The following is a 15,573-nucleotide window of genomic DNA, read 5'->3' as shown; positions in this document are numbered from 1 at the left end:
CCTGTCTGGACTCCCCTGAGTTCATTAGATGACATCTCTCGCATTACCTTCTCTAATGCGAGATTGAAAAGAACTGCTGTAGCTCAGTTTTTATTTTGAATGCTTCAGTCACCTTACTTCCAATTTTTACCTACGCTGTAGTAACCATCAGGCAGGCCTTCGTGAGGCTTACTAGTTTTTTGGCAAAACAGAACTCTTCCAGACACCTCAGCATACTTTCTACATCTACATGGATACTCTGCAAATCACATTTAAGTGCCTGGCAGAGGGTTCATTGAACTACCTTCACAATTCTCTATTATCCCAATCTCGTATAGCGTATGGAAAGAACGAACTCCTATATCTCTAATTTCCCTTATTTTATTGTGGTGATCGTTTCTCCCTATGTAGGTCGGTGTCAACAAAATATTTTCGCATTCGGAGGAAAAAGTTGGTGATTGGAATTTCGTAAGAAGATTACATCGCAACGAAAAATGCCTTTCTTTTAATGATGTCCAGCCCAAATCCTGTATCATTTCAGTGACACTCTCGCCCACATTTCGCAATAATACAAAATGTGCTGCCCTTCTTTGAACTTTTTCGACCTACTCCGTCAGTCCTATCTGGTAAGGATCCCACACTGCGCAGCAGTATTCTAACAGAGGACAGACAAGTGTAGTGTAGGCAGCCTCCTTAGTAGATCTGTTACATTTTCTAAGTGTTCTACCAATAAAACACAGTCTTTGGTTAGGCTTCCGCACAACATTTTCGGTGTGTTCCTTCAAATTTAAGTTGTTCACAATTATAATTCCTAGGTATTTAGTTGAGTTTATGGTCTTCAGATTTGGCTGATTTATCATGTAACCGAAGTTTAATGAATTCCCTTTAGCACTCATGTGGATGACCTCACACTTTTCATTATTTAGGGTCAACTGCCAATTTTGGCACCATTCAGATATCTTTTCTAAATCATTTTGCAATTTTTTTTTATTTTATGATGACTTTACTGGACGATAAATGACAGCATCATCTGTGAAGGACCTAAGACAGCTGCTCAGATTGTCTTCTACATCATTTATGTAGACAAGGAAGAACAGAGAGTCTATAAACACTACCTTTCAGAAAGCCAAAAATGAATTCCGTTTTACTCGATGATTTTCCACCAATTACTACAAACTGTGATCTCCCTGACAGGAAATCACAAACCCAGTCACATAACTGAGACAATATTCCATAAGCACGCAATTTCACTACAAGCCGCTTGTGTGGTAAAGAGTCAAAAGTCTTCCAGAAATACAGGATCAATCTGAAATCCCTTGTCAATAGCACTTTCCCGATGAATACAATTATATGTTTTTCTGAAGGTGACAAACAGCATGTGTAGTTCTTGACCAAACTGCCACCTTTTTTCCTAGATCTGGCGTAGGACAAAGATTTGGTCGATCGTAGATCTCCCGTGACAAAATCCTCCTTGATATTCTCCAATAATGGTTTCTGCCAACAGCTGGATTCGATCTAGGAGACAGTTTGAGAAGATCTTGTAACAAATATTGAGCAGAGCAATACCATGGTAGTTTTCACATGCCATTCAGTAATTCTTGTTGATTATGGGACAGTCTTCTGGAATGTTTTCAGTGTTCCAAATGGTCTCTATTAATTTGTGAATCCTTGCAACAAAGTATTCACCCCCTTCCTGAATTATTTCAGCACGGATGCCATCTTCTTCTGGGATTCTGTCTTTTTTAAGCCATTTTATCTGCTTCCTGATTTCTTCTACAGTTGGCAGTAGGTATTCAGGGTCTGCTGTCTGTGGTAGGGGGAAGTTAAAGAGAGTTGTTGGGTCTTCACAACTTAACAAGTCACTGAAATATTCTTCCCATCTCCTTGCAATTTGGTATTCATTTGTCAACATCTCTCCTTTGGCATTTTTTGTGAATTTCTCAGTGGGTTTATAGGTTTTCCTCAGATAGTTGACCTTTCTGTACATGTTCTTCATCCTCCTCCTCAGGAAGTCTTCTTCTGCTCCTGTAATAACCCCACTCACTAACTTCCTCTTTTCTCTCTGCAATACTGCTTGTGTTTCTCTTTGGACTCTGTCAAATTCTGCCTTACTGCTCTAATCAGATGCAGACTGTAACCACTTGTCACGGGCTTCTTTTCTTCTGTTGACTGCCTCTTTACAGACCTCATTGAACCATTTCTTCTTCCTTGCCACTCTTTTTCCAATGACTGCTCCTGCAGCCTTTGTAACCACATTTCTAATTTCTTCCCATTGCTGATTTACATCTGAGTCCTCTGTTTCTGGCACTACTGTAAAAGGTCAGAACCACACTCAGCCCCACACGAATTTCTTTCATCCATAATACAATTCCTGGCTTCTGTGTTAATTGCTATGTGGTCTATTTGGTTGACTGTTTTGCCATCTGGGGATACCCATGTTCCTTTGTGCACCTGTCGATGTCAGAAGTTAGTGCTACTGATAAACATGCCCTTGGACATAGCAAAGCTAATTAGCATTATTCCATTGTCGTTACTATTTTCATGTAGACTATGAAGGCCTACAGTGGGAGTAAAGTTAGTCTCCTTTCCAATCTTCGCATTAAAATCGCCGATGAGAATTTTGCAGCTGTTTTTAGAGATGGAATCCATAACATCTTCCAGCTCTGCATAGAATATATCCTTTACTTGATCTTCACTTTCCTCTGTTGGTGCATGACAGTTCACAAAGGTAAGTTGTGATTTTTCACTGATAAAGTTAAGCCCGAGATTCTTGGGTTCACTGTCGTAAAATTATTTACCATTGGTATAACGTCTTTGTTAATACAAAAACCAGTTCCAAAACTGTGATTGACTGCTTCCCCATACAATATTGTGTAATTTTCTACATCTATTGTACCTGTACCTTCCAATTGAACTTCCTGCAGGGTAACCACCGACATTATCTGCTTTCCAATTCTCTAACTAAAGTTATTGCCACCCCAGGTTTGTACAGAGACTGTACATTCCATGTTCCAAATCATAGTCCTTTTCTATGCTTAGTTCATTGTATTGGATGCCTGTTCTATATCCTAGGCTTCTCTCTAGCTTTCGTAACACGACTGGTTTTACGAGGTGGGGTTGTTAGCCCCACGCCCAACCCCCAACCTGGAGGACCAGGGTATTGCATATAGTCTGGATCATAACCTTTGACCTGTCCTAGTTCAGGACGCCCTACCGGTAGCTAAGCTACCACCAGCATAGCTCTCAGGATCATTTCACCATGCAAGCCCCACCACCACGACAAGATAAAGATACCGTTGAGGGGACAGTTCTACTGGAGGATCACGTTATCACTATCCTGTAGGGGCATGAAGGGACCAAGGAAGTCATGTCTCAGGGCCGCCTGCTGCCACCAGTGAAGAAGATAAACCATCACTACATATTTGTTCTGAATCTCGTTACGTGAAGAGTGTGTGTGTGTGTGTGTGTGTGTGTGTGTGTGTGTGTGTGGGAGGGGGGCGGGGGGTGTCCAGGGCCATAGTGGCCACCTGGGATGTTACCTTGGATACAGAGGCAGAACATTTGGAGTCTGGCGGCACATGGGAGCCATCAGAATCTCCTTCTTTTTGGAGGATTTCTTTTTGTTCTTAGACAATTTCCACTGGACATGACGGACAAAATGCACACCTTGTTGTTACAAATTAGCATGCAATTTGCCATCAGTCTGTAAAAGGAGACCCTAGTGGAAAATGATGCCTGTTGCCACATTCAGACTCTTGTGGGATCATTATAGTGACAGGAACATCACCCAGCTTGTCGCAGATTAGCAGCACCTGTGGCTGTGCAAGAGAGGCCATTTTCAGCAGAATGGCACCATTTTCCATTTTTGAAATTGCTTCAAGAACAAACCCAGTATATTGGGGGGGAGCATTTCTCCCCTTGTCTCTGAGCCACCAGCGGAAGTAAGTTTAATTCTTTTCAAGTGCAAATCTTCTGCAAATGGTACCACCCACTCCAAATGGGGGCTCTCCCCACAGGTGTCACCCAACCACAGCAATGGTTACCTGGCCAGTAAACCATTGCCTTCAGTCATGGTGAGCACATAATCCTTGGATTGGGTCCCTACATGGCCAGGAGGCTACCACCACACAGGTACTTGATGAACCGCCACCCCACAATGGAATGGCTACCATGCTGCATTCTGGGCATAGTATCACTGCAAGAAAGAAAGGTGGAAAGAGATAAAGGTACGAAAGGTGGAATATACACCACATTGGGTGATCGTCCCTGCACATTCCGCACTTCTGTACAATTTAGAAAAGAAGTAGTGAGTCAGTCCCAACACTGGGGCCATATAATTAATAATGAAAAGCTGTAAAGGGTAAGAAAATCAATGTCTACAACACAAGCCAGATCCAAATGCAATCGGCACCAAGAAGACCATCGAATGGAATGGTACACAGGAAAAAAAGAATATGAGAAAGATAGACTTGCAGTACAGAAAGGGGAGCAGCGCTGCAAGGGCTGGGGCCCTGTGGTGGCCGAGCACATACTCATGAAAGAGAAGTAAGCTCCTAGGAGGGAGGGGGAGGGGGAGGGGGGGGGAGGGCTGAATCAAAACTGAAATTCCCTCATACACTGAATATTAAATAACAGTGCATATTGTTTCTATTTATGTAAATGTTATTTTATCATAAAAGTTGGTAGCAGTCAGAGGAAATGAAACCATTGAATTGAAGTATTTCTATTCCTCCCGGATGATGAGTGGACGTAACACAGACAATAAAAAGTGAGCACACTTTACTCAAAATGAAGTGGTCAGCAATGTGTGTTATTGCTTATCTCTGTTTTCATTTAAGTTAACCTTGCATTTACCAATGAAAGCATCATCTCATAGATCCTAATTTTGTTTAACATGCAAACTGTATCATTAAAGGAGCTTCAGCCTTTCATACCCATTTGCAAGATTAGATGTAAATTTGGAACTCAGATAGTTAGTCTTAAAGTGAAGCATAGCTGTGAGTGATTTTTTCAAGAGAAAATTAAGCAGGTGATTTAAATCAAATACTAAGAAGAATCGCTCTGCAGAAATTTCTAGGAGTATGGAAGGAGTTTATTCTTCCACTTAGACTAGATCTTACTTCAAGTATATTATTCAAGTTACTAGAGTAGAAAAAAGAGAAGATGAAGAAGGTGGTGGTGGTGGTGGTGGTGATGAAGAAAGAAGAAGCAACTCCAAGTATATTTAGTAACCAATGTCGAGGAATCTGACCTGCTTTTTGCCACGTATTTCATCATTTCAACCACCAGATTCAGTACACAGTTCTAGCTAGTATCATTCTATTGTGTATTTTGTTGCCAGCAGCTAAAGTTATAAAGGATACTATCAATGAAGTAAAATGATAATCAATGAAATTATTCAAGAGAGCATGGCGAGAAAGCAAATACATTCTTAAAATGAAAATGTTCCACAAAAGCTATTTCACCAGGAAGTTGTCATTTTTCAGTATTGCCTCTTAAAAGAAACATAAATATGAACACTTTGATAAAAACTAATATAGTCAATTTTGGGTGTAGACAGTAGAACAACAACTGTACTGCCTGCAAAAAATAAGTGAAGCATTCAGAAGAATCCAGATTTGTGAGCACGTTTGTCCAATATTGGACGATATGGAAATTTGACAGCAGGCATATTTGTTGTCAGGGTTTCAGCTGATCACGTCTGACCATCACACAGGAGGATCGCTGTACTGTGCAAGCAAGGTGTAAAGCCTTCACATCTGCACCTGCCATCTGAGAACAAGTATTGGATACCCTGCCCATTGGGTAGAGACTAGCAGCAGCCCATCTAAGGAATTACCATTCACGTGTAGACTGCCGTTAACACTGCAACAGATACAGCTGTGTTTGGAGCAGGTTGCCATTAACACAACATGAACAGCTGTGTTTGAAGTGGTACCATGACCTGGAAGCACAGACTACTGATAAAATGCATTGGACATTGTGGTTCTGTACTATCCCACATAAGCATCACCAGTGGGCATGACAATGATCTGGGGATATGTCCCATCTTTTTAATGTTTTGGGGAGGCACAGTAGTGTTACTCCTGGCGTCACTGTGTGCGAACCCATCCGGTATGATCTGAAGTCACAGCTAGTAGTGACTGAGGAAACTAGTGACAGTACCTAGCAAACATCCGGTGTCCTGATGGGTTACTCTAATGTGATAGTATCTTGGTTCCATTTTTCAACAGGATAATGCTCGTCCGTAGAGGGCATGTGTGTCTGTGAGCTATCTGCATGGAGCTGAGGTATTCACTTGGCCAGAAAGATCCTGTAATGGATCTGGGAGATGTGTTATTTTCTACCAGATTTGTCGATACCAAATCTAATGAGGGAAGTTGTAAATGTTTTCTTATATTTTTGTCAGAATATTTTTTTTTTTGTGAATTGTAATTTGCCTTATTTTATGCTAATTTACTTATATTTTTGAGAGTGACAGCCTATTGATTAATATTAGTAGATGTGACAAAGAATATCAAAGAGACTGGTTACAAGTGGAAGCTTGTGTGTTGTGTAAAATGTCTTTGACACTGGAGTCGTCTTTGACCGTAGTCAGTCGGCAGTGAACTCTAGGTGTGTGTTGAAGGCGGAACAATGTGCAGGTCGCCGTAATAATAATTTGCTAGTGAACAGGAAAAATAAATTATGTTACTACTTTTTTTATATAAACATCAAGAAGGAACCACATTCGAAGAAATGGTATTTGAAGCACCAAAAATGAGGCAAACGCATTGAACCAGGTCGTTTCTGCAGCTGACTGAACTGCATTGTGGAATTATACTTTCACTAGACGACTGAAGCCAACACAAAAAGACAAATATTGTCTTGTAAACATTTCACGGAAAAGGTACTGTCACGAAATATGCTAAATACAGTATATATAAAAATAGTGAGCATATTTCAATCCCCAGATCTGTCCCTGGTAGAATACATGTGGGAACAGCTCAGATGTCATCTCTGTCCCAGTGCCAGTATCCTGGATATCAAGGATCTGTTACAACAGTTGTGGGCCAGCTTGCCTCAGAAAGGGACACAATAGCTTTATAACACCCTTCCCAACGAAATCAGTGCATGCATCCAGGCCAGATGAGATGCAACGTCATACTTATCAGTGGATTCATACTGTCAAGTGCCTTGTAAACTTGATACTATTTTGTAATTACTGAAATAACAACACACAGCTCTTAATTCACGAAGTTCTACTTCATTTCCTCCTCCCATTTTGATTGCTTTTTGTCAGTATATAAAGGAAAAATAATCACACAGGAAAAACAATGTAACTAATGCATTAAAAATTGAAAAATGGTGTAAATACGAAGAACAGTTACCCCCTCCATGTATTCTCATCGACAGTGACAGTAATCAAGGCTTCAAGGTCAAAGTACCCAGTGGAATCATAATTTAACATTGTGAAGGAAACTTCATGGAACTATGAATGAGTGCCAACCAGATGCGCACAACATATAAGACTTCTCGTCTCTGAATTTGTAAAATAAATCTCCTCCATGAAACAATTTGAAGGTAAAGAAATCCAACTGACCATGACTAGCAAAAGCCAAAATATTTTATTAACAAATATTATGTCATGATGTCAAAATCATTTACTTACCTACGTCACTCTTGTACTGACTCAGGATTGAGTTAATCTGTTGTGTTATGGCTGCTGCAGTCTGCAAATCCAAGCTGCTTACTTCCCCAACCTATTAGTACAGATGCATTGATGCATTACTAAGTCAGTTTTAAAAAAAGCACGAGCAAATGAAAATGAATTAGTGTCTAATAGTAGCTGATGTGTTCTGTAATTAGCTACTAAACTGGAAAAGAATTGTGCAGACCCTTCTGCATCTGAATGGTCATTCACCGATTTACACAGCTGATATAGCACATTGAGTACAAAGTCTGCATCACCCATTCTTTATTTATGCACCACATAGATTACACTTTAGAGAAAAGCACAATAGTAATGGTTATTATTTGTAAGGGAACAGATATTGATACCATTACCATGAATCTTACCCTTACATGTCTCTCAGGACTTAAGGTCACAGTTGGTGTGAGGTTTCCCCATTCAGCTCGAAAGGAGAGGGGGGGGGGGGGGGGGGAGGGGGGGATCTTTTGGTGCCAATAAGAAAGGCACATGGGACAGTCTGTGGAGTGAGAAAATGGAGTGAATCTGAATGCCCTACTGGCATGACTAGTATTTATTCGAAGTATTGTCATGATATAGGAACCAGTGTATTTTTTGTAATGGTGACTATACAGAATTTAAAAACAACGGTGCATGCATGGGTATCTTTGTTCCTATATGGTGCCAGTGCTGCATTTTGGCAGGTGGACTAGGTTGTGGTGAGGGTGTGACAGGTGGGGTGGGTAAAGGGAGTGGGAGGCAGAAGTCAGAGAGAGGTATTGGTGGTGGATGGCTAGCAGTTCAGAGGGAGCAGCAAGTTTGCTGGCTATGAATGTAGGATGGAGGGGTGGCAGGTACATGGTCTAGGCATGTGACACATAATTGCCAGAGAAGTACATGCTGAAAGTGATGTGGTGATTGAATTGGGAGGCAGTGACAGGATGGAAGAGAGGGAAACTGTTGGGTGGAGGATGTGGGGACAGCAGGTTACTGGAGACTGAGGCCAGTAGTGGAGGCTATGTTATAAGGATGACTCCCATCTGTGTAGTTCAGAGAGTCTGATGATGGAGGGAATGATCCGGATTGGTCGGGTTGTGAAGCAGCCACTGAAATTGAGGATGTTGCACTCAGCTGCATATTCTGTCGCTGGGGAGTCAACTTTGTTCTTGGAGACAGTTTGGCAGCAGCGTTTCATCCCGGTGGACAGCTAGTCATATCGACATAAAAAGCTGCGAAATGTTTGCGGTAGAGCTGGTATAAGATATGGCTACTATCACAGGTGGCGTGGCCTCTGATTGGGTAGGATTAAGCCTATGACAGAACTGGAGGTGGTGTTGTCAGTTGGGTTGATTGGGCTGGTCTTACACCATGGCTGCCACAAGGGTATTATCATTGTGGCAAGGGAGTGGGAGTAGGATAGGAATGGATTAGTACAATGTGTAAGTTTGGTAGGCAATGGAACAGTATTTTAAGAGGGTTGGGAAGGATCTTGGGTAGGATGTCCCTCATTTCACAGCATGATGAGAGATAATTAAAGCCCTGGCAACTGACAGGGTTCAGTTGTTCCAGTCCATGGTGATAATGGATGGTGGGAGGATTGGGAAAGTGGGGGGGGGGGCAGGGGGGGGGGTTTGAGGATATGCAATGGAAGGCCTGTTTGTGGACTAGGTTTGAGGAGCATTGGTGGAAGGGACAGCAGCTGTCGAAAGGTGGGTACTGTTAGTGGTTAGTGGATTTAATGTGGACAGAGGTGTGGATGTAGCCATCAGAGAGGTTGAGGTTAACATTCAAGATGGCTGCCTGTTGGGTAGAGGAGAATAAGGTGAAGTGGATGCAAGAGAAGGTCTTGAGGTTGTGAAGGAGTATGGATAGGGCATCTTGACCATAAGTTCAGATCATGAAGATATCATCAAACAACCTGAACCTTATTAGAGGCTGGGAGTTTTGAAAAGCTAGGAAAGTTTCCTCCACATCGTCCATAAACAGGTGGCATACAAGAGTGCCATATGGGTGTCTGTGGCTATGCCACAGATTTGGTTGTATACCTTCTGTTCAAAGGAAAACTGTTTGTGAGCCAGGATATAGTTGGTAAGGTGTATAGAAAAGAGGTGGTGGGTTTGCGGTCTGAAGGAGAGATAGTGTTTGACAGTGGCAAGGCTGCGGGCATGAGGGATGCTCATGTATATGAGATGGCATTAATATTGAGAAGTACTGATCTAGGAGGTAAAGGGGTGGGGATGGTGGAGAGTTCATGAAGGAAGTAGTTGCTATCTTTGATGTGGGATGCCAGGTTTCGGGCAATTTGTTGGAGGCTTTGGAAACAGGGTAGAAATTTTTTCAGTGGGAGCACAGTAGCCTGCTGAATGGAGAGTCCAAAGTAGTTGGGTTTGTGATTTTTTGGGAGCCTGTAGAAGTTGGGTGTGTGGGGTGTTTTAGGTGTGAGGAGGGAGATGGACTTTGGGGAGAAGTTCCGGGAAGGGCCTATGGCTATCAGTGGGGACTGGAGGTTATGTTGGACTTCTGGGATAGAATCACTATGGTCAAGCTTGTAGGAGGAGGAGACAGACACTTTGTGGAGCCTAAGGTGCAGGAACTACCCAATCAACCAACCCAGCAGCTCCCACTCCAGTCCTGTTATAGGCTTTTCCTACTCTATATCGGGTCACCTGTGAAAACAGTCATATCATAGATCAACTGTATTGCAAAAACTTCACAGCTTTTCATGTTGGTGTGACTACTAACCAGCTGTGTACCAGGATGAATAGCCACTGCCAAACTGTTGCAAAGAACAAAGCTGACCACCTAGTGGCACAACATGCAGCTGAGCGCATGACCGTTTCACAACCCGGGCCATGTGGATCCTTTCCTCCGCCACCAGCCTGTCTAAACAACACAGATGGGAAATGAAGGACAGCTAAATAGTTTGGAATATGTTAAATGAAACAAAAGACAAAATAATTCAATAAACAGATGAGCAGCCAAAATGAAATGGGGATAAAGCATGTAGAAAGTATTGAGTTCCTATGACTAGAGACTGGAATATACGCCTCATGAAAACCTTAAAATATGCGTGAGAAATGCTTAAAAATGCATGAAAAGTATCAAATATGCAAGATCACATAATAAAAAAACATGGCAGTCACTGCGTGTAATATATCTCAAAGTGGAACCCGTGCATATCAATTATGAGGAAGAGCACTGGCCACACGAAAAATCAGTACATTTAGATAGCTGATATCATTTTCTGAATCCTTTCTGGTAGAGGTTAGGAAGGGGGCCTTTCTGGAATTATTTCCTAAAAATCTACAAAATGGGGATGCATACTGTGTTTCAGGAATTGTTCCTGTTTTGCTATTGTTGTCAGTAACAAGCGCATGCGATGCGAGTGAGTTGCAGCGGAACAATCAATATGTATAGGACCAACTTCGAGATATACCACATGCAGAGGGGCATGCTAAAAAATTCTGTAATATTTCATTTAAAAAACAACATATAATCATGAACTTTTCTGAACAGCGTTAACTTTTAATTAATACTATAGGACCAAAGCATTTATTTTACATTTTTCTACTATTGTAAACATAAATGACCAAGTACTGTTCCAAATGTTCGGTAGTAAGATTGTGTCTTCGATCACACAAAACATTTTTATAAGCAGAAAAGGACCATTCTGCATCAACTTAGGTACCTGGGCAGTATTTGAATCTGGGTGTACGTTGGATGTTAGCACTTATTGTTTCTGGTAAAAGTTCACCCGTCCCATTAATAAAACTATCAATTTGGCACAAGGACTCAAGGCCCAGGTTATCGTTTAAAATGTTTTCAAACTTCTCTAAGTTTTCTTGGGAATATCTCTGGCAATGAGGAGTTCACTAGAATAATTTTATTCATTAACTGAATAGATTCATTCAATGCCAAACGTTGCGTTTCAAGCTTTTTAACACTTGCAGGTATATGGGAAAATGAGTGCTAATCACAGCAATGTCTTTTTCAATACTGGAATCATTAAAAACTTCTTGCACTGGAAAACTGCCAGAGCCTCTGCACTATTGAAGCCATTTACTACCCATCTAATGGCCTCGAAATGTTCATTGTGAAACAACACAGCATCAAACCCATGTAACCAATGAGTTACCACTGTTTCAGGAGCTAAAGTCACATTTGGTAGTTTTTCTTTGTAGGTCTTGATGTGAGCAGGAGCCTTTAAAAACACATTCTGAAATCAGTTTATTTACATTCACAAATGTGGAACGTACTACTTCAGCTAGGCGATGTACTCCATGAGCAAATCGCGTCACATGAATCAAATTGGGATAAAATATTCAGAGGGCTTTTCGCAATTTGACCATATAGGGAGTAGCATCTGAAATAAACACAAACACCCTTTCATCTGCTGAAGATCTGGGAATATTTTTTCTAATATTTTTCTCATCCACAAATCTGTTGATTGTAGAATGATTTACTTTTTCAAGTTATTTGCAGGCTGCTAAATAGGAAGAAGAAGGCTCTTCTTTTAAAGCACCAACAATTAAATTTGGAATGTAACATCAACAAGTGTCTGCAGTTTTTCCAACTGAAATCCAGATAATGCTGTCCTTGAGTTCATTGCATATTTGTTCCAGAACATTTACGTAAATTGTCGTTATGTACTTTTTATGCAATGTTGATTCATCTGGTATATTTTGATTCAAGCAATGTTTGCGCAGGAGGCCTCTGAGGATAGGGTTTGTAAGTTTGTGAAGAGGAATATTGCTTGCAATGAATGCTTCCCCTAGATCCACATTAAACTGACTTTTTTGGTTACCTTTGGGCAAATCTCTGCTACTGCAACTTGCTGTTGTCAGAAGTTGTTGTGGTCATTTCTTCTGCATTCCTGTGATATGAAGACTTGTCTTGCACAAAATGTTTTTCTCACAAACTCGGCAACATAAAACAATTCCGTCATATATAAATGTTCCAGGATGGTCAGCTATCCATGAAATGACATTTCATTTTTCGGGCAGCATGGCGCACAACACATTATACACTACACATTGTAAACACGTTCAACCATGTACAAGTAAATAGAAAGCTTAACTGAAACAATGGACATGCGACTAAAAGCTTGTGTAGTTTAATTTAATTGTTGCCGATGCGAATGGTAGGTCACTGGAGGGGATTAACCGGAGCTGCGGGTGCAGGGGCATTGACTATGTCTGCCTGTTCCTGTTCCTCTTCTGTAATGATTTCGCTAGGCAGTGGCCTCTCGGTTAGCGAATGCACGCAGTTCTAGGTCACAATCAATCTGTGAGACATCAAAACTAGATCGAGCTGGAGACCGCCCATCTAAGTTTTTAAAATACTGTAAACATAGAGCGAAAATATGCACTGTCACTAGTTTTTAGTTAAAATATACATTACCCGGCAAAAAGGAGCCAAATATGCAAATGCATATGCAACATGCAAATGCATGTAATCCAGTCTCTACTAATGACTATAGTGTTAGCTTACATAAGATATTATTCTGATACTGTTCGAATGTGATTCAAGTCTCAAGAATGGATACGAGGTATCGACAGGTTTCAAGGACAACTTTATGAATTTTCTTGAACATGTGACAGAAGCACAGCTGACTGACTGACTGGCGCGCGCGCGCGTGTGTGTGTGTGTGTGTGTGTGTGTGTGTGTGTGTGTGTGTGTGTGTGTGTGTGTGTGTGTGTTTTGGGCATGCAGAAGGGGGGGGGGGGGGAATGATGTGATTAAGAAGAAGACATAAATTCTTTGTGTGCATACTTTAAAGAACAGGTGTGTCTCAGTGTCTCATAAAGAATCAAATTATCTAATCTAATCTGAACTGTTAAAGAAACGCAAAAATCATACAAAGTTTTAAACACATGATAAATTATGTATTAATATCTCATGATAATCTACAATCATGATTAATTTTATTATTACTATTACTATTATTGAGATAACAATGGTCAGAGTCAAAAAGTAAAATCCAGCAAAACATTACTTTTGAAAGAAACACTGAGGTATAGCCAAAAGCAACACAAAAAAATACAATATCATACTGTATTTCATGGTGAGAAATAAAAGAAAAGTGAGAAATAAAAGAAAAGTAAGAAAGAAAAAGATGTAAGAAGTGTTCCAGAAGGTCACTCACTATCCTAAACTAGGACAGCATTTCATTTGTCTAATAGAGAAAATTATAACCCTTTATTTCCAGCAAAAGTTAGATATTTTTTAGTAAACATTGATTTTCAAATATCCGCATTGGTATGTACTTTCATTTGTGATAATACAGATACTCAAGCTGTCTATATGACAGTTGTTGGCTGAGCTATCAATAGCCTTTCTCTATCATCCTGAGTACTTTCAGATTAAAAAGCTCTTCCAAGTTCATGATGAACCATCAAAACTTTGTTGTTGGAATTGATCACTAAAGCCCTCTTGCAGTAACACAAAGACTGGCTTGCATTTTCCCTGTCAGCAATATGCCTAAGTTCACCACTCAAAACTAAATTAGCATTTATTAATACACAATTCATGTGAGGCAACCCAAACTCAGTTACTCAGCTGATAAATATGCTACACAACACAATATACACTGATTGGGGGGAAAAAAATTGCAACACCAAAAAGAAGTTGTGCTACGTAAACAAATGTTGGTAGGTGAGTTTCTACATCTGAAAGATGATGACTATTAAAATATTGCGCAAGTCACATAAGAGTGGTGCTAGTAGTACCACTACACGGATGAAAATCAGGTTCACTTTAAATATATGCTGTAACAGTCATGAGTGTAAGCTACCTCTGAGATTGGACGTGGTGAACTGATGTTTGCCAAGAACACCTTCAAGGTGACACAGACACCATTATCAACACCTCAGTGACCTTCAATGATGTCATTTAATATGGCTACAACAAGCTGCATGTTCCTTCTATGATACTGCAAAAAGGTTTGGCAGGAATGTAGCCACTGTGCACGAATGCTGGCAGTGGTGGCCAAGAGAACTTAGTCACGAGAAGACCAGGCTCCGGTCGGCCATATGGCACTCCGAGAGGGATGAATATTGTGTTTGGTACATAGCTCTGGTGCATCGTATTGCATCTGCAGCAGCAATCTGACCAGCAGTTGGCACCACAATGACACAACAAACTGTTACAAATCAGTTACTTGAAGGACAGCACTGAGCAGGTGCCCTGTACTGTACATTCCACAGACCCCAAATCACCACAACGTCAATGGTATCAAGCAAGAGCTCATTGGAGGGTAGGGTGGAGGTCTGTTGTGTTTTCTGATGAAAGCTGGTTCTGCCTCAGTGCCAATGATGGCATGTGTTGGTTAAAAGGCCAGTTAAGGGCCTGCAACCAACCTTTCCACATGCTAGGCACACTGGACCTATGCCTGGAGTTATGTTCTGCATGCAGTTTCATATGACAGCAGGAATGCTTTAGTGCTTATCCGTTGCAGCCTGACTACAAATTCGTATGTCAACCTGGTTATTTGACCTGGTGTGCTGCCGTTCATGAACAGCACTCCAGGGGTATTTTCCAACACGAAAATGCTCACCAAAATACTGCTGTTGTAACCCAACATTCTCAACAATGTTGACATGTCACCTTGTCCTGCTCAATCACGAGATCTTTCTCCAATCGAGCACATATGGGACATCAATGGACGACAACTCCAGCATCATCCAGAATCAGCACTAACTGTCTCTGTATTGACCGAGCAAGTGCAACAGACATGAAACTGTCATCCAGTAGCTGTACAACACATTGCATGCAAGTCTGCATGCTTGCATTCAACGTTCTGGCAGATACACCAGTTATTAATATAACAGCATTTCATGTTTGCAATGCCTTATCTCACCTGTGATCTTCCAATGTTTATCATTTACATATGTTACCTAGACAAATTTATACCCAAATTTTCATTA

General features: G+C 40.9%; 1 protein-coding gene across 3 annotated transcripts in view; it reads right to left on the bottom strand.

Annotated features, from left to right (window-relative positions):
- Positions 1-15,573, bottom strand: part of LOC124613976 (mRNA export factor Gle1-like) — a 136,724-nt gene that overhangs the window by 79,950 nt on the left and 41,201 nt on the right. For all 3 annotated transcript variants that reach the window (XM_047142784.1, XM_047142767.1, XM_047142775.1), the window contains exon 6: positions 7,631-7,721. In XM_047142784.1, coding sequence (XP_046998740.1) covers positions 7,631-7,721 — 91 coding nt within the window. The remainder of the gene's footprint in view (positions 1-7,630; positions 7,722-15,573) is intronic.

Source organism: Schistocerca americana, chromosome 1 (assembly GCF_021461395.2).
Source record: "Schistocerca americana isolate TAMUIC-IGC-003095 chromosome 1, iqSchAmer2.1, whole genome shotgun sequence".
NCBI lineage: Eukaryota > Metazoa > Arthropoda > Insecta > Orthoptera > Acrididae > Schistocerca > Schistocerca americana.
The sequence above is the reverse complement of the archived record's forward strand: the minus strand, read 5'-3'. Positions and strand labels throughout refer to the sequence as shown.